General features: G+C 40.0%; 2 protein-coding genes across 2 annotated transcripts in view; one reads left to right on the top strand and one right to left on the bottom strand.

Moving 5' to 3' along the window:
• ubr4 (ubiquitin protein ligase E3 component n-recognin 4) overlaps positions 1-7247 on the bottom strand; it is a 51796-nt gene extending 44549 nt beyond the window's left edge. The window contains exons 1-12 of the mRNA XM_070910677.1: positions 7123-7247; positions 4036-4133; positions 3812-3915; positions 3460-3589; positions 3001-3146; positions 2672-2771; positions 2113-2254; positions 1829-1953; positions 1407-1531; positions 1052-1111; positions 681-871; positions 307-406 (exon numbers count right to left, since the gene is read on the bottom strand). Coding sequence (XP_070766778.1) covers positions 307-406; positions 681-871; positions 1052-1111; positions 1407-1531; positions 1829-1953; positions 2113-2254; positions 2672-2771; positions 3001-3146; positions 3460-3589; positions 3812-3915; positions 4036-4133; positions 7123-7247 — 1446 coding nt within the window. The remainder of the gene's footprint in view (positions 1-306; positions 407-680; positions 872-1051; positions 1112-1406; positions 1532-1828; positions 1954-2112; positions 2255-2671; positions 2772-3000; positions 3147-3459; positions 3590-3811; positions 3916-4035; positions 4134-7122) is intronic.
• emc1 (ER membrane protein complex subunit 1) lies at positions 5228-18281 on the top strand. The gene is given in 26 exon segments (XM_070910678.1): positions 5228-5242; positions 8256-8290; positions 8756-8883; positions 8975-9040; positions 9128-9221; positions 9303-9431; positions 10305-10431; positions 10601-10750; positions 10934-11101; positions 11551-11626; positions 11697-11741; positions 11805-11839; positions 11842-11943; positions 12182-12278; positions 12992-13108; positions 13543-13551; positions 13989-14188; positions 14413-14562; positions 14673-14834; positions 15041-15160; positions 15410-15547; positions 16589-16762; positions 16986-17196; positions 17303-17387; positions 17471-17600; positions 17955-18281. Coding segments are annotated over 26 exon segments (2943 nt in total). The 3' UTR covers positions 18135-18281.
• Positions 18282-23857: the final 5576 nt, after the last annotated feature.

Here is a 23857-nt window from a genome sequence, read left to right on the forward strand (position 1 = left end):
TTGTAAACATTCCGTATGCAGCTACACTGAATGAGTAATAAATCAAGCCTGGACACATGTAGACAGCCTTACTGAAGCACAAAAAGTTTTTTGGTCCTTCAAACAACATGTTGGAACGCTTGCATTTCAGTTATTGTAATGTTTCCAGCAGAGGGTTTACGTCTACAATCGCTACAATGTTAGTCTTGTGCTTATATGATGGGATATTTGATACTGGCCAAAAGTACAACAGTAAGACACATGTTTTATGGACATTTTCTTTGAAATACAACAGAAAGGAAGTGTATTTTTTGTTGTTTCACTTACCCGGTGCAGAGCCTCAACTTGGAGATCCTGGAAAAGCGAAGTCAAAAGTTTGATGGCGTGGTTGGCCAGGATAACAGACAAAACGCCAAACCCTTGGTGTCTTAAGAAAAAACAACAAAAGCGACAAAAATTATGAATGCACACAAATCACTTTTCAATAACTAATAATAACATAAGCATTACATATCAGAAATACACAGTTCATGCTTTTTAATTTATAAATGAGCCAATAAAAAGATTGAATTGCAGAAAACTGCCCACACCTTCATTTATATAAATACAAAACATGCATAACTGATGAAGATCCAAAAGACAAAAGTGAGCCACAATGGCACTGGAAAAATATTCTATTAACTTATTTCACTGGAAAATACCCTTTGCCAGGACCAAGTTTAGGCGATCCTGCACCATCTTTAGTGCGAGCAGCAATATCCCGGACACGGAGGGCAGCCAGCGGATCCTTCTCTTTCCCTTTATCCGCCAGGGCAGTGGGGCTCAGGTTAAGAATCAGGTACAGGCTGTTTAAAAGGCACCAGGCTCCAAGCAGCTGGAAGTTCTGATAATGCTGTAGTACACAAATAAGTAAAAAAGAACGGTCACCAAGAATACTTTCTCTGACACACTTTTTAACTTTAACTTCAAAAACAGTAAACTTTTTAAGTGGCACAGTCTAAGAAAACCAAAAGGTACTGATCTAGTATCACTCTTTTACTATTCTAATATAGCACTCAAGCCTGCTACTCACCTCTCCTCCAGCTCTTCGGGAGTTGCTGATGGCTTGTCCAATCATTTCATAGATCTCCAGCTGTTTCCAACACAAATTTTTGTTGTTACAATTTTAAAAAGGTGCTGTATCTTGTTAAGGTATGTGTGCTAGCAAGTCATAAGAGATGATTTTTTAAAAAGTCAAAATATAAATGATAATCTCTATGTAGACCCAGTGGGATAAAAATATATCTAATAATTATTTCATTATTTGAAGTCAGTAAACACTTTGTAAAATAAAAAAAACACACATAGGAATATATCTATGTAGCACCAGACTCCGTCTCATAACAAACATGAGCACACATTGAGGATGTCATACTTAAAATACTCACACATTTCTGGACAATTGTGGCTGCGTCATTTTCATAGTCCTCCTCTTTAGTCCCAGTGGAGGCAGAGCGAAGCTGCAAGCCACTACCTACCTGCAGAATGGCCATGCAAGTGGCCACACTCACACCTAAATGGGTAGATTTGTCACCAATTACCAATTTGACTTTCAGAAACTATGCAGAGAATGACTACGAAATTGTTGCAATCAGTTGTAGATTAAACATTAAAAGCAGTGGTTGTTCCAGTTGGTGCCAGTACATTCACATCATGTCATATTGCTACACTGGTCTATTGAGATTGTTGTTTGTAGAAGAAAATTAGTATTGTCGTTCCGGATACAATTCCTCCGTGTTTGTTTATTGAAGGTTATAGCAGGTTGAATTACTGGATCATTTTATTTTACCTACAGAGAGTTATCACCTACCAGCATAGAGACAGCTCAAAGCCAGCACGGTCATATCCAGTAATCTCCCTGGTGTCAAGGGCTCCAGTACAGGCAGGGAAAGTGTGTCCAAAGCCATGGTTACGTCTATCACGAGTGAATGAAATCTGGGTATGGGTTTTAAGTAAAGAAAGTTCATTGAATGTTTGACAGAAAAAAACTACCCAAACACTAGTCATCTAATACAACATGCAGAAACAGATTATATTGCCTCTTAATCGCCTAATAATATAAATTATACTAAAATTAGACATTAAAAGAAATACCCATTGCGAACAGCAGTGGCATCAGCCACTGTGGCAGGCATGATGAAGAAAGAGTTGGCTGATACAGCATCCTGGAAACGGTTGATGTAGCGTAGAAAGTAGGGCAGGTTGAGGCACACTCGTAGCAACTTCTCAGACCCACCTGAAAACACAAGTTATGGGAGAAAAAAAATAACCATTAGCGAACAAAAAGAGAAAATTTTAACTTGTCATGTGAGATTACAATGTCAAAAACAAAAAGTACTCTGGCAGGTTACATTGGTCTTAAACAATTTAGAACTCCAGAGTACAAGCTTTCCAATAATGACAGTGAAAAACTAACAACACTAGTGACTGTCATGTTGCATGAAAAAATGGAAATCACTTAATAGAAAACATAATGTCAAAGGAGTGAATACTTCAAGTGGCTATTTTGAAAAAAAGAATACAATTAACTGTAAAGAAATATATTTCCCAATAAAGTTTTACTGCTATATACAAAATCCTGAGGAAATGTTTGTGTATATTACATTGTAATATGTATTGTAAACTTAGTGTTAACAAAGCAATGATTACTGACCAAGTTCCTGTAAGCTTGACACATTCTGAGAGACAAAGGCATTTTTCATTTTGGCCTGAATGGCTTGATCTGTGGTTTGGTCATCGCAATCACTCTCAGCCTATAATTGGAGAGAGTTGAAAAACATAACAATTATGATGATTAATTACAACCGTGCAGAGCAGCTGTTTCGTATGTGGCAAATGAAATTACAGGTTAAACAGTGAACAGTTTTATTTCGGTAAAAACACTAACAAGACGAAACTTAAACAAGTTGTTGTGGTTAACTTCAGCTGTTACTGATGACAGTAATGGTGTGGGCAGCTGGAGGGCTGATCTGTGACACTTGCCTGCATGTGTGCTGCTGACGGGGAGGCCAAGATGGTGGTAAGGTCAGGGTTAAAAACTGAAGTCAGTTGATTGAAGAAGTTCATTTGTACTTCTTTTTGTCGAAGCTCTGGGTTCACAGCACTGGGCAACTCCTTCTGATCTTCCACTGTTAAACAAACAAGAACGCAGTTTTCTCAGTCACATACCAAAGCTTTGAAGATTTCTTGTTTTGTAAAAAAGGAATTATTCTGTAAGTTATTCAGCCCCAATATAGACAAAAACCAACAATATCACTGAACAACCACTACGCCAGTCAACATAGGAAATTAATAACCCAATAAAATAAAAACCAAATGTATAAGCCATGACTCAAAAATGCTTCCACAGTAAAAATAAATGAATAAGTAACTTAAAGTTGTGTTGTGTCATAATCAGTGAAGGATTGTTTAACCCTGGCTCATCCCTTAAGGGACACTTACCATCTGAAAGGGTCTTGACGGTTTGAGGCAACTTGGCAGATTTCATCATTGCGGTGAACGTAATGATTTCTGTGCGATCTAGTCTGCTGCAGCCAGTGCAAAGTCCTTTTATTAGAAGAATCAGGTGTTTCTGAAGAAAAATAACCAGTGTTAGTGGGTTTATACAGTAAATAATGTCTTTTCAAACAGAAAACTCAATTCAATACAACTGAATCAAACCAAAGTTGCTGAAAACATCGCAGAATTTTGTCTGTGGCTGGTAAATGTCCTCTCCCCTTAAAACAGACCAATAATGTTCAGTTAAATGCAGTCACACAACATTACAATCTCCCATGGAGTTTGTTTTTCTCACCTGTGATACCGCACATGCTTCATCAGGGTTCTCCAAGCGCAGCAATGAGAATTCAATCAATACTTTGCACGCTGCAGCAACCGACAGCAGCTGATTTCTCGGTACTAGAGAGACAAAGCAAAAATCATTTGCTGGTTGGAGGAAACGCAACCTGTAACATATATATATTTTGGCAGTAGTAGTTTCGTATCTATTACACTAAAGAGAAAATGAAAGATACATACTTTGTCCACATACTGTGGTGATGTAGTGTGCAGAGAGTGCCACGAATGATGAGTAGAAAGGCTCATACTGTTTGTCGTGGTGAAGGATGTCTGATTCACTGCAGATGACAAGTGGAATATCTGATTAAATACTGCACTTTTCTTTCTGGAGCAGAGAGTTAGGAGAGATACATTTTTAGACTTGTGTGTCTATTTCCTTTAATGCAGAACAATTAAAGCTTCCCACACAAGCCTGGAGAAAATATTATTTTATAGGTACACCTGTATGCATTTTTCCACATTTCCCAAACCACTATAGTTTATTATTAATGAGTGTTAATAAATGTATTACCACATAAACAAGGAAACAGAGCTGGCCCTGGCTGTCAGTATAATGACATTACATTGTGTGCTGCCCCCAGGTAAAATCAATGCATGTGTGCACACCGTTACAGTCTTTTCTAAAATGTCTGACAGATCTGCTCTTTGGCTAATGGCTGTTTGTTAACAAGGAAAACAAGTTTGTCAAGAATGATACAGTTTAGATTAGCCTATTCAACATCCTAAAAACACCTAGAAACACACAGCTCTGATGTCACATTTCTGCTGATTGACCTCAGCAGTGTCCTACACTGTACTTCCAGCACTAACACAAACTGCCCAAGTCAAATGACACCTCTTCAATCTGTGATCTGATCACATACTTCAAGACAAAAGGAAGGCAGTCTGCGTAGATGGAGAGCGAACTATGTGGCCAACTCGCTGTTAGCAAAAGTCCTTCACAGGGATATGAACCCTGTGTTTTTTTCCTAATCTATACTCAATATTACTCCATACTAGTGAGTTTTTCTGCAGCCTCCAAACCACTTTGATGTGCCACTCCATGACAATTAACAGTTCCAAGTATCTACAATCACCATACAATACAACTAAATACATAGAAAACATCTGTTTTTTCTCCAACTTCTTAAACAAGCTCCAAAGTACTGCTGATTTGGTCATTGGGTGGCTTTTTTTCAGTGGCCTCAAAGAAGCTGCATATTACCAGGGTGAAGGAAACAAAGTGCTCCTACTAACACTTGCTTCATAAACTATCCACTGGGAAACAGTACAAGGGCACTAAGACCAAAACACCCCTGACCTGCTGCCCTTCTCAATTAGCCCCCCTTTGGACTTAATCCATCAAATTTTGCGAACCCATCTGTGAGAGACTATGATACCTGCTGCTGTTTATTCCATCTTATTTTTCATTTATCAGCCAGAATTGTTAGCGGTCTATGCTCTCTCTCTACTTGCTTTAACATCAGAAATGTGGTAAATAATGGAAAGACCTTAGTTTTTGCTTTTCATCATGCACATTCTACAGCTCAAAATCACTGAACTGTGCTGCTGGAGACGCAGCACCCCTAATGCTGACCAAACTTTACATTTGTAAACATAAACAATTCTGTTAAAAAATGTCAAAAAACTCTTGCAGCATTCCCTCAGAGTAATCCAACTCTCATGCTCAGGATGTCGAAAACTCTTTCAAGGTCAATAAAATATTGCTGAAAAAATGCTTTACATTTGATACCATAGCCAATGAGCAAGGATTAGAATAGTCATAGACATATCAAACATGTACAGTCAGCTCCGTAAGTATTTAGACAGTGACACCATTGTTGTTATTTTGGCTCTGTACACCACCACGATTGATTTGAAATTAAACAATTTGTATGTGCTTTAAGTGCAGATTTTCAGCTTTAGTTTGAGGGTATTGACAGCAGTGAACCGTGCAGGAATTAGAACTACTTCTATACATAGACCCCACATCTCAGGGTACCAATAGCAATTGGATAAATTAACATAACATATGAAATAAAAATAACACAATACTTAATAGTTGGTTGCAGATCCTCTGCAGTAAATGACTGCCTAAAGTCTGAAACCCAAGACCTGTGTCACTGTCCAAACACTTATGGAGCTGATTGTATACCAGCCTATTTGGTGGTTTCATTCTAAAACGAAACTAACAGGCCTGGTAGAAGTACTACTCCTCACACTTGCAGGTTGAATGTTGCTTCAAAAATTAAACCGATAAACACCGCAGGAAGCTCTTCACTTGAATGGCCATAGGGATCAACTGATGCCACCACTGAACAGGAGTGTCAAGTGACAACCTGGCTACTGTGTAGGCACTACTGACTGATAATCACTCCATGGTGAAAACCGAAAACAATTGTGCTATATAATAACACACACTCGTCTCCAAAGATAAGTTCCCCCAGTGTGACAGACACTGCACCATCTTCCTTAGGGTTTAGCAGCAACATGCCGGATTTTCCACAACACCTTTAGCCTTACATTTAATTACGAGGCAGCAATGTCGCCAAGTTGTCATTCTATTAACAATACATTAACGGCGACCAATCACCACCTCATCAAAAATGAGTGGAGTACAAGGTCCCCGCCTACTTTCAGCCCCACCACTGACACTCAGCACATAACGTTAAACTACTGGCTACCTTATTAATCAGTTAATGCATAAACTGTTTGTTGACATGTCCAGTGTAGACTGGATATGCAAGGTCAGCATACAAGCCGATCGCATTCAGCCAACTTAAATTAGCCGACGTAATCAAATATTACTGTGTCTGGGCCGTTTCAACGTTACATTATACAGTCGGTTTGGAAGGCCCATTAGTTAGCTTGCTGGCTAATGTTTGTGTTAGCTAGCTAGTGATGAAGCACATTTTCAAACCGTCGATTAACGTTTACACAGCTGTAAATGTTACAATAAAGATCGACGTCCATCAGCCAGAAATCGTGCCTTGTTTAAAACTGTTTACGGATTACCAGCCAGGGCAAGCTGCATCGCATTTTGAGTAAGTTAGCTAACGTTAGCACATTAGCTAACGTCAGCAACTGACTCGATGCCAGTGCAAGTTAAGCTTTAGTAGCTTGCTAGCCGCTAACGTTAGCTAAGAGGGTAACGTTTCCCATCGAACTTAACGCTAACTCACCAAGCTGAGTTAGCAAGTTAGCCAGCCAGCCAGCTCACTCCTGTGTGAACACGGCCAGTATTTGAGCAAATAAAGACAGGCAATGTATTGACATCTAACCGGTTACCTGTTGATTATAGACCCAATAAGCTGAGGTAGCTCTTTCGTTTCAAAAGCGGTGTACGAAGCTGATAAAAGCGGCCGCACTGCCGCTGTCCATTCGTGTTCCCCATCTCCTCCGCTCGACGCCATCTTGAAATCTCATAGAAAAAAAAATAGCTACTGGAAGAAGAAACTGTGAAAGTAAATCACAGGGGGCGCTCACAATCTGACAACAGTCAGCCCAACGTCATTTCATCCAAAAATGTTACTCCGTTACTACACCTGAGGTTTTATAATACTTTAGTGATGGGACCTTGACCTTGCTGACCGCATTGCCTACTGGTCCAATATAATGTAGGCGATATAAAAAAAGAATCATAGCACTGACGTTACAACCGTAATCTCAGAAAGGTTCCTGCATCATGTCTATAATAGCTATAGGACTTTAGTCAAGACAAGCAACCAAGCAACAAAGACTGGTCTCCTTTTTCTCTGACTTCTGACAGCGTAAATAAATGGTATTTTTAATAAGCAAGAAAATGTAAAATGTAACAAGAGGCTCAGAATTTGAAAGTAACTTCTGACTTCTAACTTTGTAACTTCTGAGGAGAATAAGTTTGGCTAAATAGTTTGTTTGTGTTCAGTCTTGCTGGTTCTTGTATTACTGTGAAATCTCAATAGATCATTTGTTTTTACTCACAAACAGGTTTTGTAGACAGCACCTTTTAACATTTTGTACACACGTGTTTCTGCAATTAAACGTATTATTAATAATGTGCACAACTCACCATGAGTCAAATTCAAATTTTCTGCTTCAAAAATGATGAAAGAGGACCAATTTATCAGGCACAAGAAGCTGGTTAATTCATTACACGGAACAACATAATTGCTACATTATTATACATTATATGAGCTTATGTGGACAGATGAAAGTTAAACATTTTGAAGTTTATTCTTTATGATCACTGCATTACATTTACAGAAGCTGTGTGCGTTTCTAACCTGTAGGGGGCAGCACCGCTCAGTCACAAGACAAAAAGTAAGCCAGTCAACTTCCGACTTCCTCCTTCTCTTGAAGAGCAAGCCAAAGCTACTGTTGCAATGGCAAAGCTAATTTTCTTGTGCCTGAAATGTATTATGTTATACAGCACCGTCGAGGCTGTGTTTGAGGATCAAGTAGGGAAATTTGACTGGTAAGAGGAATCTAAAGAACGATCTAATATGCGTGCTATCTGGAGCCATGTTTTAATGTGGAGATGCTAATGCTAACACCTGTCACAGCCACTAGCTGCGACCCGGTGTGTTTGGAGTGGACTTTGTGTGAGAGAACAGGCCAAAAAAATATAAAAATGAATACAAGAAGTGTTATTTACTTACTGCAGGTGCTCTTAGTTTGTTAAACATGTATAATTTGCTATTAGGAAGCCAATGGTCCAATAGGCTCAATGAGTTATAGCAAATGTGATTGAAATTGATTTCTTAGTATTCGGATCAATCTGATAATAACCAGTGTACCGTCCTCCAGTGTTTTTTTAATTTTGAGTTGTGTGTCATAACACTGGGTTTGATCCTTTACTGATACAATAATGGGTTTAGCTATGATTATAAACTACCTTGTTGACCCTCTGACAGCTTGTTCTTTGTCTTTTGATTCGCAGGAGGCAGCAGTACGTTGGCAAGGTTCGCTTTTCCCATTTCGACACACATGTGCAGTCATCCAAAAAGGTGCTTCTGGCAACAGAGAATAATGTTTTTGCTGCACTCAATACCAGGACCGGAGAACTCCGTGAGTATTTTTCCCAAGTACAGAAATACGATCTGCCTCTCAGTTGACATACTTTGTTCTTATATCGGTATTTTTTCAATGTCTGTTACAGTCTGGCGACACGTGGATAAGACTGGGCCAGAGGGAAACATTGACGCTCTTCTGCAACATGGACAAGGTGATTTTGTCATTTCAGTTGAGCTTACAGAGCTTTTAGTTCCCTTATTGAAAGCAGATAACTCATTACACTGTTCTTGTCTCCTAGATGCGGTGTTGGTGGTTGGTAATGGCCGCCTGCTGCGTTCCTGGGAGACGAATATTGGTGGCTTGAACTGGGAGATTGTGCTTGACTCTGGCAGGTGATCACCTCATTGCAGTTGTTAAGTTTAGAATTGTATTTAATTTGATCAGATGTTAACTGCTCTTGTTATACATTTTAGTTTCCAGTCGGCATGTTTAGTTGGACAGCAAGACACCGTGAAACACGTGGCTGTTTTGAAGAAAACTGTCATCTCTCTCCATTACCTTTCTAATGGTCATCAAAAATGGATAGAGAATCTCCCAGAAAGGCAAGTGGCCAAGTTTTTTTTTTTTTTTTTACATTATTGGGTCAACATTGAAACCTGATTTTTGTCGATGTACTTTTAATATAAGCCTGTCTTCATTAACAAAACATCTCCCCTGAAATTAAAGATCCTCTCTAGACATGTTTGAAGACATAAAAATACTCTCCCTTGAATGATAACTTGTGTCTCATGCTTTTTCCACGAAAAAGTTTAATATCCCAGATTGAAATTCTGAAAATTACATTCAATTTCTCTCTCACTGAAAAATCCAGAATCTATGAATATGCAAATATTGTTAATTTTAAAAGTTTAATTGCTGGAAACAAGATGTCTCCTACTTTCACTGAAAAGTCCATTCTCAGTGTATGTGACTTGGAAGTGTCGAGTTTTCCTATCACACTAGTTGTGATGTCACAAATCATGCTCGTAGGTACACACCGTCAATGCAGATTTGTGCTCGGGTGAGCACAGAGAAACTTTCCTCCTTCATCAGATGAATGTGAGAACAGGCTTGTATTGTCAAACTCTGCACATAAATCATTTTTCATAGTGAAGCTCAAACATCCATAAGAAATAACAATTAGCAAAATAAATTTTCTAGAAAGTACAGTCTATATTACAAGATGCTAGTAGTGGTTGGTGGTATATATTTGGGGGAAATTATAGCAATGCATTTGAAATAATGCAATGATAATGGATTTAGAATGATGCAGGATAGATAATAAAAAAAATGTCTGGTTTATAAGACAAGTGAAAAACCAATAGTATTTAAGCAGCAGAAATGTCTGATACATAAAGCCACAAATTATTTATTTATGATAAAGGTTGGCTTTATAAATACATTTAAAAAAAATGTATGTCTTTGTATCTCCACAGTGATACCGTGGACTACCAGGCTGTGTATTCTGGTGGAAATGGTGAAGTGTACGCACTCGGAGTTGTTCCCCATTCCCACATTGCTATTGTTGCTTACAGCGTGGAGGATGGAGAGATAATCAAGCAGGTAATCCTGATTTATAGTAGCAAGTATAGACATGCTGTGTACAATTTATGAAATATCATCAATACTTATAGGAAAAATAAAACTCAAATACATCAAGTAAACCAAACCAATGTTCCAATATATGAATTGAACTCCACATTTCTGACTTCTTTGTTTGTGTTGTCTTCAGATCTCAATCGAAGCTCCGTGGCTGTCTAACATACAGGCCAGCTGTGTAATGGTCGGCCAGGGGATGTTGACGTGTGTGGACTCTGCAACTGTATCCCTGTACATGCTTGACTTGCAAATGGAGTCACAGATGACCCAGATCCCCCTGCAGGTACCCGCCAAAATAAAACCCCAACCCTTCTATTTTATAAAATGACCATGTGTATCCTATGCTCTCGTTTCTCTGCATTTCTCTACCTACACAATGGAACTGTCTCTCTTTATAGCTACCTCTTTTTCTCTGTGTGAAGGCTTTTCACCATTTTACAGTGTCCTTCCATTTGTCTTCTTCTAGTCTCTGGGACTTGAAGTCGCCCCCGGCTTCCATCCAGTACTGGTGTCCACTCAGCCCAACCCAGCCCGGCAGCCGCTGTCTGAGTTCTTCCTTCAGCTCGGGCCTGAACACTACCTGCTTCTCCAGCTCAACAATGGGCAGATAGTTACACTGAGGGACTTCAAGCCTGTACGTAACTGTTTCTCGTTCTTCTGTCAAACATGTTCGAGATTCTGAGAATTAATGCCAAAAGTGTTAGCTTATTCTAGTATTGGAATTATTGTACTGTAAGTCACTCTGCGTAAAAGCTCCAGTTACATTCCTAAAATGTAAATGTCACTTGGCTTTCTTGCTGATATATTTGATCATCATGGGAGATTTGGATGGATAACATCAACAAAGGAAATGTTAAAAACAGCCAGGCTATCTCTCAGGCCAAAGTCACATTTTTTTAAGGTCTAAAATTGTAGAATATGTCCTTATTTGCTATTTACTAAATATGTACTGATATTTTCCAAAATGTATTATTTTCATTATTTAAAAAGGGGTAAATCTCAGTCTGTCCTGTCTGTACAATTGTTAGTTTAAGAAACAGTTTGTGAAAATTGGTGGTGATGGTGATTTGTCTCGATTCATAGGCCATGCTGGTTTCATTTTCTACCACCGGAGAGAAGACTGTTGCTGCTGTCATGTCGCCCAAGAATAAAACTGTGAGTTCATGTGAAATCATACATTCATTCACATACATTGATGAATAGATTCAATTTGTTACCCTCAAGCTGAGAAACAGTTCTTAGTTGGGCTTCTTCTGTGGCTGCTTGGAAACAAAGTTAAAGAGATATTTTGGGCTTCAGTAAATGAGACCAATGAAAATGATGAATTCCCTTTTTAGCCAATGTGAAAGATATGATTATTTGTTTTCCTCGCTATAGGCTTCCACTATTAACCTCTTTAGTGCAGAAACTGGACGCAGACTTCTAGACACAACGCTGATTTTCAATATGGATCCTAATGGTGGGAAACCACAGAAGGTGAGTCTAAATTTCTTCCCAGAGATTCTCCAGCATGTTTAATCTCTGGCTGGTCAAGTCACCAAGGCTTCAAATTGACTTTACCTAAAGCTTAATATGATTACTCTCAGAGCAGATTAGTCTAGTTTAGGAGATGGCTTGTGCGCATCAAGCATTAGGGTGTTAACAATTTTACATTTTAAACATGCAGTGTTTTCTTTTTATAATATAACCCAATCATTTTTATTCTGTCTTCCAGTTGTATGTACAGTCATTCCTCAAGAAGGACGACTCTGTTGGCTACAGGGTCATGGTGCAGACGGAAGACCACACACTCACTTTCATGCAACAACCAGGTATGGACGGCAAAAACAGGAAGTTTTAGTGTTGGAAAGAGTGCTCTGTCAGTCTGCTTGATGCTGGTTAATGTTATCTGAGGTATTGGCATGCACTGCTGTCTGCCACTGTCTTTGAGGGGTGCCAAAATCACAACATTTTAGAATCCTGCTCATAGTAACAAAATAAACAAAATAAAAGAGACCTTTTTTCATTTTGCCAGATCCCACAAAAACACTCACAAAAAAAGACCTTTTGCTCCTCATTATGCATGAAGATGGAGGCCATGTTGTTCTTAAATGGGTTTCTGCAGGTGGTTGGTTGTAGGGAATCGCATGATATAGATTTAGAAGACAATAGCCACCAGGTGGAACGGCTTGAAACCTTTTATGTGAAGAGTCCTTCCCTTATTGTGTTTACTGTTGAGATCCAGTACATCTTTCCCAAAGCGCAAAGAGACTGATGAGCCATGCTTTTCCTCATGATAATATTTGGGTATATTCCCCATCTTAATCATCATAAACACTGCCAACATCTGACCACTGTGTGGAGCACAAACAGGCTCTCGGTTTTCATAATGTATATATGATCTCCTCCTTTCCACAAGCATGTGGAGGGGAGAGAATGTTTCATGTCGTAATTCATGGAAAACGTCAACACAAACTGCATACTGTCACGGGGTGTGGAACATGGCATGAATTATTACAGAACAATAATGAGTCTTGTTTTCCAGGGCGTGTAATGTGGACAAGAGAGGAGGCCCTGTCGGATGTGGTGACAATGGAAATGGTGGATCTGCCCCTCACAGGAACGCAGGCCGAGCTGGAGGGAGAGTTTGGCAAAAAGGCCGGTAAATGTCAAACCAGAATCCCTCTGTGTTTTTCTTATCTCCCAGGTTTCCAACTTTAAGCACTAACCTCTGCTGTGGATTAACATTCAGTATTTTATCTATTTTCAGTCTGTCTTAGCCGTTCTCTAATTTTCTTGCATGTCCCAGAATATTAAGGCAGCTGTCCAATTCCTAATCTTAGGGGTATTTTGTCAAGCTTGTTTCATCATTATGAGATTTTCCACTAATGTAGAACTAATAATAAAGTCCACTGAATTGTTGCTTTTACTTTTACCCTCCAACTGCTCAGCAGCTGCATTTAATCGTCAAAGTTGTATTTTTGAGGTTGTAACGGGACTGTTAAAAACTGATTCTTGGCTATGTTCACTTGGTTGCTGTTAGCTTCACTTTCTGTTGTTTTTGTTCTGTTTTTTTATTGCTGCGCTTGGATTCAGCCATTCAAGGTAACACACTTCTGCTGTTCTTCAATAAAACCTGATTCATGGGTCTTAAGGCTAGGATCTCCTGTTGTTGACTGAAAATCCCTCGCCATAACCATCCCTGTCCCATCACTTGATTTCACTTTTAGAATTAGTCACATTATATTTCTACCAAGCCAAATATTTTCCGGTCTTGTTGTTTTCTGCACTTGTTTCATTAATTACATGGGAAATAAGCTGCTAAACAAGTGTTAATTTACAGTGTTCTAGTTTTTACACATACAGTGATCTATAGAGCCTTAATGTTATAATGTACACCTGTGCTTTGCCTGCAATGACCATACCACAATGTCCACTGCAAGAAATGTCTAATAAGTTGTGATTCTCAAATTACAATCCTTAAATGTGAATTTACTGAAAGTAATTAAGCCGCATCTGTGTTGTCACTGTAATTTGTCTAGACGGCCTGATGTCCATGGTGCTGAAGAGGCTCTCCTCTCAGCTCATCTTGCTGCAGGCCTGGATCTCCCACCTCTGGAAGCTGTTCTACGATGCACGGAAGCCCCGCAGTCAAGTTAAAAATGACGTGACCATTGAGAACCTCTCCAGAGATGAGTTCAACTTGCAGAAGATGATGGTTATGGTTACTGCTTCTGGGAAGGTAGGAGACTAAAGGTTGCCCTCTCTTTTTTTTTTTTTTTAGTTACTGTTGGGTAGTGTTTCCGGAGAGATGAGCTGTGCTGCTCACTTGTGGTCAAACTAGTTTCTGTTTATTTTGTCTATGGTCATGAAACGGTAATAAATAGACTCCATCAGGCCTCCCTGAAACTCTCATTCTTCCTGTACATTTCATCCTCCTTCATTCCATCCTTTTTTTCTGTTAAGCTCTTTGGGATTGACAGCAAGGCCGGCAGTATTTTATGGAGACACTACCTGGACAACATCCCATCTAATGCAGCCTTCAAACTAATGGTGCAAAGGACCACTGCACACTTCCCTCACCCGCCACAGTGCACACTGCTCATCAAAGACAAGGTATCTAATAACAAGGGCTCTGAGCTCTGTGGCTGAAGAGCTTCAGGCTGTTCCTGTGTAATATTTATTTTTGCCATTTCTTATATATTTCTTTTCTTCTATGTTTAAAGGACACGGGCCTGGCCACACTCCATGTATTTAATCCCATCTTTGGAAAGAAGAGTCACATCACCCCACCCGCTCTACCTCAGCCAATACTTCAGTCACTCATGCTGCCTCTCATGGACCAGGATTATGCTAAGGTCTTACTTCTTGTTGATGACCAGTACAAGGTCAGTGGCAAACTGGAAACCTCCTCACCCCCCAGATCAACACTGCATTAACTATTAGAGATACAGTTGTGTCACATGTTGTGTCTGAAAGCCATTTTTCTCTCTGTATAATGTGTATAATTTAACTGTGGTGGTATTCCTCTTTGTGAGAGATATTGCCCAGAAACGGCATGTAAAAATGTTATCCATCTATTATTTTTGCGCAGGTGTCTGCTTTTCCTTCTACAAAGAATGTGCTACAGCAGCTCCAGGAGATGGCCTCATCCATATTCTTTTATCTTGTTGACTCCAGCCAGGGAAGACTTTCTGGCTACAGGCTGCGAACGGCAAGTGAACCTTTTTCTGCTGAACTATTTCAAGGTTTTTGCACATCATGGCTCAAGGGCTTTAGACACGTTTTAGAAAGCCTAGATTAGTGTGAAAAGCAAATGGACGTGCACAATAATGCTTAAAATATTCAGAGAACGAACATTATAGCCAGAAGTCTGTTTATACTTCCTGTTCTCACAACAAGCTACCATGAACTGATCACAGATGACTGAAAGAAATTAATCTAGATGTTTTTGTGCGCTCAGGACTTGTCGACCGAGCTGATCTGGGAGGTCGTCATGCCGGCCGAGGTACAGAGGATCGTCTCGGTCAAAGGGAAAAGGCCCAATGAGCATGTGCACTCCCAGGGCAGAGTAATGGGAGACCGCAGTGTCCTCTATAAGGTAGAATAACTTCCCAGAAAACCTTACTAACGCCATGGCTTGGAAGGAGTGTTGAGAAAGTTTGAAAATTTTATTATTGCTCTTATTTGTGCTGGATTTGGTCAATGTTGTCACAACCTCTCTCTTTCCCACTTCAGTCAGAAACAGAGTCACTCCCCGTCTTCTCATGTAGGCTGAAAACTCATCTTTCCAAGAAATACTGTACCTCATGTCACTGTTTCCCCAGTGAATCATAGCCTTTCTCCACCACTGACTCTGAATAAGAATAAACCCTGTTTTGTTTCTATTACACTCCTTACTGTAGTCTCTAGCCAACCAACCACCAACATCATTAGTAATCATCCCATAGGGAATAACAATATCCATCTGTCCAGTAATTGTTGCTCTAGATCAATGTGTTTTTCTTGAGTCTTATTTGATCACAGAGACAGCCAATCTGTAAAAGCCTCCTCCTTGTCAGTCACAGTCAACTAGCCTGTTTAATATTTTGTGATTTATTGGGTCCTGTATACTTGTAAATTGATTCTTCAAACTTTTTCTACTTTTCATTTTACATCTAAATATTACGCCTTATCGTTGAGGTTGTTTTACATTAATATGTTTGGTAAGATGTGACTGAAAAGACCTCTGTTTTGAATTGTAATCCGTCCAATAAAGGTAGAAAAAGCTTATTTTCTATCTACAAGGCAGACTCCTGAAGAATTAAGGTCAATATATCCAATATTTAGTTGGCAAAAAAACCCTTAAATAGCTGTAAATTGTCCCGTTAATATAGCAACTCTGTCGTTTGAGTCATCATATAGCTCATGTGCAATTTGCTATACCCCAAATAGTATATATTTGATATATCTGGCAATCAGAAAATAGTCCTTAGTTGTCATGGGAAATCAAGATGAGACAGAATTTCAAGATTATTAATTTGGGTGTTTTAGTGAGTGATGGGGAGAGATACATTGACTACATACCTGTGCCCAATGCAAGCTATTTATTTTTCAAACTTTTATTAAGATGCTGAATTGTGTTTCATCTCATTTCTATTAGTACTTGAACCCCAATCTACTGGCCGTGGTAACTGAGAGCACAGACTTGCATCAGGAGCGAAGCTTTGTCGGGATCCTCCTGATTGACGGCGTGACGGGGCGCATCATCCACGAGGCTGTTCAGAGAAAGGCCAGAGGACCGGTGCATGTTGTGCACTCTGAAAACTGGGTGGTGGTGAGTGTTATTGAATGTGATAAAAATATAAATTATTTTACATTGTTTTGTTGCTTTTTGCTTGGTTACTGTAGCTGTACTGCAGCTGTATATACATGACTAAGCACCCACACTGTAATTGAACACTTTAATAGACAGCTGTTGAAGGGGAACACAGTTAATGCGTTGAGGGTCATGTGATCTCACTACTGAATGCGTCTCCTGCCTCTGTTTGACTCCGCAGTACGAATACTGGAGCACCAAGTCTCGCAGGAACGAGTTCTCTGTAATTGAACTGTATGAAGGGATGGAGCTCTACAACAGCACTGTGTTCAGCTCACTGGATCGGCCACATGCTCCTCAGGTGCTTCAGCAGTCTTACATTTTCCCCTCGTCCATTTCTACCCTGGAGGCCACACTGACTGAGAAGGGCATCACCAGCCGCCACCTGCTCAGTAAGTTTCAGAGAGGTCTTATGTGCTGCACTGTATTACTCTGTCTTTTTTGTACTAACCCACCTTTTCTCTCTTTAACACGTTTCTTTTGTTTTCTTTGTCACAGTTGGCTTGCCATCTGGAGGGATTTTGTCATTACCCAAGATGTTCCTTGACCCTCGGAGGCCAGAAATAGTATCAGAGCAAAGCCGGTGAGTCACTTAGTCAGTCATCAGATTTCATAGATTTTTGTTTTTGTTTCTGTCTCTGTCTAACGTGTTCACTTCACCTCCAGTGAAGAGAACCTGATACCGTACGCACCAGAGTTGCTGATCCGTACAGAGTGGTTCATCAACTACAATCAGACGGTATCAAGAGTGCGAGGAATTTACACTGCCCCCTCTGGACTGGAGTCGACCTGCCTGGTGAGTCTGCCATCACAACTGACAAACATTTTATATGACAATTACCAAGGTAGGCATTTTGTCAAGGATGTCTCGGGGAAAATATTTGTTCATGTTTTTTTTCTTTCCTGAACTACCACTGTGTGTCAGAATTGAATTTCTCAATTTTCCATTTTTTTACTTATTTTGATCTCTAGTGCCAGTTTATCAAGAAAATGTGAGATTTATGTTTATTAGTTTTGACTGATGGTATAGAAAGCCCTAAAATAGCCATACACATTTAAATCTATCCAAAACAGCTGTTGATACAGTCAACACATTGTTTTCTCCCCTTCAGGTAAATTAAACATGACAATGTTACTTTTTTCTTTCTAGGTGGTGGCGTATGGTCTCGACATCTACCAGACACGCGTCTATCCCTCGAAGCAGTTTGACGTACTAAAAGACGACTACGACTACATGCTGATCAGCAGCGTACTCTTCGCCCTTTTCTTTGCCACCATGATCAGCAAACGCCTGGCAGAAGTCAAACTGCTCAACCGGGCCTGGCGGTAAAGTGATCGTCACAATCCCATCTCTGACAGCCCCGAGGCTGCACGGAGGACCTCAGCCCGAGGAGATGAGACGGCTGAGGCCGCGCCTGTAGAAGACCACAGGTCAAAGTTCAATAAGGCCTATAAGGAACTGCAGGGGTGAGGGAACAGCGGGGTGGGGGTGAAAGGAGGGATTAGCAAAGGTTTTATGTGTTTATTTTTTAACTTATTTTGGGAGCACAAGGAATTATTTCATAGTAGATTAACTGTTTGTTTTTTTTGTGCCATGCCATTTTGATTAGATGTTTAATCCATAAGTGATTACAAATGAATGAAAGAGACTTTGATTTAATAAATTGTTGAGTTTGGAAATTCCAACACATGTGAAAGTTAGATACTTAAACAATGCTAGTTTTTTCCAAGATTATGTTGATATATTTCTGCTTCATTAGACTGTTCTAATGGAGAGTGATAATAAATGTGGAGTTCAGAAGACATGCAACACATGTGGGCATGATATGATTTGGTACAAGACTTTGTACTTTTAGCCTGCTGAATCACCGTGATACCCAAATGCCATTTTGTTTGATGGCAACTGATCTGTGACCATGAAGAGATGTTAGGAGATGATGTAGCATGGACAAGAAATAGTTATTTGTGCTTTCTTGAAGACTCTCCTGCCATCGTCGCCATAACACACTTGACAAAAGAAAATGACCATCAGTAGCCTTTATTTTATGTACATCAGTCATCCTGCGGCTCATACATGTGTGAGCATTTTTGATCTACCATCTGCTACTGTTAATGCTCCATTAAAATTTGTCTCAGAACTCCTCAAATGTTTTTTCTGTTTTCCTAATCTTTCAGAGAGAGTGCAAATATGTATTCTTTGTGGCCTCCAAAATGCTTGATTATTTTCAAGTAAACATGGTGTTTTTACACATTTACATTTGATCCATTTTAGTCAATGAAAATTTCACCACAACAATCTCTGCTTCTGTCCAATTATGGTTTTCTTGAATGATTTATGGGGCAACAATACTGGCAAAATAAAGAGGTGATATGTTAGCTCTCTTTTCAAAGGAAGGCTGTAGCTTCATGAGGATCTAATGTCAAAAAAATAATGAATGACTTGAAAACACTGGCAAAAAAAAAAGCTCTCCAAATGTACATATTGTAGTTCTGGTGTGGAAAAAGCACACTGAGCCTATCGTAGAATGAATAAGTTATTTTATTTCTATAAATAGATTAAAAACACAATTTTACAATGATTTACTTTTGACAACAAACAAACATTATGAACTTACGAACAGCCTTTCCGTGGGCCCAATGTGACACAGAACCTTCATGAGAACTTCCAACCTGTTGATGTAAAAAGGTTGTAAACGTGGGTCTGCACCTCAACAGTGTAAACGTAACATGATTTCCATGTTCACACACAAAAAAGAAGCATTACAGGCCCAATCTGTACTATTTTGACCATACACATTGGAGCTAAATGCACAATAAATCAATTAAAATAATTCATCATAGCGATTAGAAGTTTATCAACTGACCATAATTAAAAATAAAGGCCTCTTTTACTCCTGTACATACAAACACTACTAATGTAAAACCTTTGACAGCATCAGAAAACATGAATGACTCGTTGAGTAGCGTTCTTCATATATATTTAAAGACCTGTCAATCAATTAAAGGGTGACAGCAGGTTTCAGTCATGTTCAGAATGTAGTGGTGAACTTAATTAATTAAAATGTGCACATGAGCAGAGGAGAAGATGTAAGAGTCGATGCTTGAAAAGGGAACTGAGTATTTTGTAGGTAGGACGTAGCCAAGTGTAACTTTGAAATAAAAAGATGTGTTGTGTCGTTCTCATATCGGTCATGTCGCTCATTGTTAAATTTACCACAAATCTTAATGTGAGAATGATTTGGTAAAACATTAAATCTATCAATACATTATACTTAAGACTTCAAGCAGCATTGTCATAAAAAATAACGCACATGGGACAAACAGTTTGGTACAAGCCCAGCTTGTACATACAGTAATTATTTGTAAGAAATATAGTAGTAGCTAAGGTTGTTTAAGTGATATGAGCACATGGCTGTCGGACTTAAAAATGAATGAGTGATGAGACATTTCCCCTGTGAGAGGAGGAAAAAAATGCTCCACTATTAGTGAAAATACAGGAATGTTGTGATGTTTTCCAGGTTGAACTGGAGGAAACGTCGCTGAAATACTGACCAGTAAAATGTTCAGTTAAAAACAGACAAAAACCTCACAGTGTTGTGTGACATGTATCATGTGGATGTTTGCATGCACTATGTACACTAGTGTATCACATGGTTATTTATGATGACAGTCACAGTTTAGTACTCATCAAGTTTCAGACAGTGACATGAGCGCGGGTTTCTATCTGTTCTGCCAGACGCTGCTGTTTCCCGTCCTGGCCGGTTCACTCAGGAGTCTTTCCCGTCTGTCCGAGTACGCTGGTCGGCCCGGCGGCAGGAGGATGTAGTGCGTAGCGCTCGCCTGTCTGCCATCCTTCAAAATGGGAACGATGCAGGGAGAAAGCTGAGCTGCAGGTGGCGCCCTTTCGCTCTGCTGCCTCTGTAACGCCTTACTCACATATTTTGGGTTAGCAGCAAAACTCTGTGTGGCAGGCATCACACCATTGATATAAATTGGAAGGCTTTTGGGGCTCGGGGTACGTGGTGGGCAGGGTGGGACTAAGGGGACCCTTGGAGGAATTTTGGGAGGCTTGTCCTCCTCGTTGGGGCTCACAGTCTTTGAGAGAGCGGGAGGTTTTGGTGGGATGGGGATACGAGGAGGGATTTGTGGCTTGTCATTGGGGCAGGTAGTTTTGCTGCTGTGGAGAGGCTGGGAATAAGGGCCTGAACAGGAAAACCGGAGTCTGGCTGTTGGGTGTTGGTCTGCCTGTTTGCTACACGAAGTATCTCCGACTGCTGACACCACATGCTGGTGGTCGTCTCTCTGGAGAGCAAGTGCCCACATGTTGGCTCCAAACCCGCTTCCTCTACCTGTTGGTCCGTCCTCTCTGCCTGGCCAAGAGAAAGCCATGGAGCCAATCCCAGCACCACCGGCCCGCAACGAGCTCTCCTGGTAGGCGTAATTTACCAGGCCACAGTCTCTGTTGATGCCCCTGCACATGGCCTTGGGGCAGCTTTTGGGCAAAAGGCGCCTTCGGTCACTGGTGAAGAACTCCACCTCACTATCGGCTGCCTCATCAGACATGAGCTCCTCAGGGTCAGGCAGAGGCGGCAGGGGTTTGGCTTCTCTCTGGTGGCCCCCAAACACTGTCCGTTTCTGGGAAGAAGGGACCACCTGGTCTCCCTCATGGGGCTGCAGTATGTTATCACATGTTAGGCGGGAAGTATCAGAGTAGAAAGGAGGCTGGGAGAGGGAGATGTTGCCTGGGAAAGGAACAAACAATCAAGTATGAAGCAACTATCTTCATTAAATGCTAAATTGTACTTTAAACCGAGATATCGCTGTTTTGTTGTACAAGGTTTTGCTATCACTGTTGTTTCCTTCAGTGCGGAAACAATCCTCAGAGGAAGAAACATGGAAAACAACTTGCAATGAGGAAAAAAAAAACCTCCTAACTCAAGTGTAGTGATGGTGTAGGAGGGATAAAAAAAACACCAGGGGGAATGGGCTGCCCACTCTACTTAAAAAAAAACAACTCCTGTTTTGCTGAAGGTACCATACAGGAAGCGGGAGTGAAAACATGTTGAAAACTACCGCTTAACCTATCACCCTCTTCGTCAAACATCAGCCACAACACCCTGATTAACGCAGGGATCGCCATTATCTACGGGGCAGGCCGCAATCTTAACGGAGCTTCCCATAACCTTCTCTGTGGAAACATCCGACGTGCCCCAGACTGCAGGAACAGCTGGTGACCAGGGAGCAATAGCTTCCCCTCCTCCTTCACCCGCTCTCTCCTCTGCTACACAGCTCAGTCCAGTGATGACAAACTCTCCTAAACCCTGTCTGCATGCTGTTTTGTTAGTCAAACAGGGTTGAAACTCAAACTTTAGGATATAGATTAATATGGGCAGTATTTATACGGAAGCTGTATGACTTAACCCAATTTAAAAATGATGACAACACTAAGAAATTATTTAGCATAGCAAAACTTTTATAGCACTTCAAATCCTCAAAAATGTCAGTTGCTGTCAATGTCAGTGTCAGTGTTTTGTTTATTTCATTTCACAGATAACTCATAATCGTCAGTACTGTGTGTTTCGAACACATGTTCCCTTCTATCTCAAGGTTTAACAATTATCAATAATACTAGATTAATGTTAATATTATAATATTCATACAAAATATGAATTCAGATTCTGTCAAATTCACAAAGCATTTAAACCATCAAGTGTCTCATGCATCCAATGTAATTGAATCGGTGCTGTCGACAGTTTTCAATGTGTAGTTGTTTTTTTAAATATATTTTTTATTGGAAACTGGTATCATACAAATGTCAAGTACAAATCTGTGTTCCAAAATAGTTTTTGCCCCCTTTTTTGGTGTGTTAAAACAGAGAAACAAAACAACCCCCCCCCCCCCCCCCCCCCCCCATCCCAAAGACACAAAGAAGAAAACACACACATACAAAAAACTAAATAAAATAAATCAATCTGTAGTTTTTTATGATGACCTATATGTTAAAAGTAATATCTAAAAGACTCACAGTTAAATTCCTTGGCCGTTTGCTGTTGTTGAAGCTCCATCGGGTTGTGGTCCATGTCAGCACTCAAGCCAAAGCACACTCTGCGGAGCAGGAGAGGGGTTGAGAAATCCATACAGAGCTGCACATGTATGTAAATCATTCCTGCACATAACCTGTCATGAGTAAGTCATTATATGTGGAATAACAAGCATGACATATGCTTCAACAGAACATATGCTCTGCTCTCCTTTATGTATTTACATTATGTAACAGCATTGGCAGATTTTCTCTGAGCCCTTTTCTTCATGTATGTTTGCTCTTTATTTACCTAATACTGTCATTCTGTTTCTCCATATTATCTTTTAATATTGCTAATACTGTCTCCTCTGCATGGACAACATCTATCACACATCTATCTGTCCTGGAAGAGGAATCCCTCTTCGGCTGCTTTAGCTGAGATTTTTCCCATTTTTTCCCCATTAAATGTTGTTTTTTTTCCTCATCCATTGTCCTAGGAATAGAGGGCTATTTAAATAAAAATGACATTGTCAAAGAATACAATGGATTCTGATCACAGACGCATGGAAACAATTAGAGGATTAACTAACTTAAGATTTGTTTTAGGATGCAGGCCGGAAGTGCTGAACTTTTTCTGTTTACACGTCAAAGATGACAAAATCATAAGTATTCAGTATGGATTGTCCCAGAATTAACCTCCTGATATAGTGTGATTAAAGTTAATGTAGATTTTGTATTGTCACACTATATAATAATAATAATAATAATAATAATAATAACAACTGATTCTTGTTTACATTCTGTTTCTGTCAGTATCAGAGTGGTGTTTGCTTACCTGTTCAGGTCATGCTGTCCCCAGTAGTTGCTCTGACTCCCGGCCATGTTGTGGCAGAAACTGCGTTCTTATAAAGCATGAAGGTCTGTTTGGTATCGGTCTAAAACTCCAACACAAGTCAGCTCCATTAAACCCATCACGGCATCATTCTAGCAGTAAGCTGTTGGAGACAAACAGAGAACTGAGAGGTCGGTGG

This window comes from Enoplosus armatus, chromosome 8 (genome assembly GCF_043641665.1).
Source record: "Enoplosus armatus isolate fEnoArm2 chromosome 8, fEnoArm2.hap1, whole genome shotgun sequence".
Classification (NCBI taxonomy): Eukaryota; Metazoa; Chordata; class Actinopteri; order Centrarchiformes; family Enoplosidae; genus Enoplosus; species Enoplosus armatus.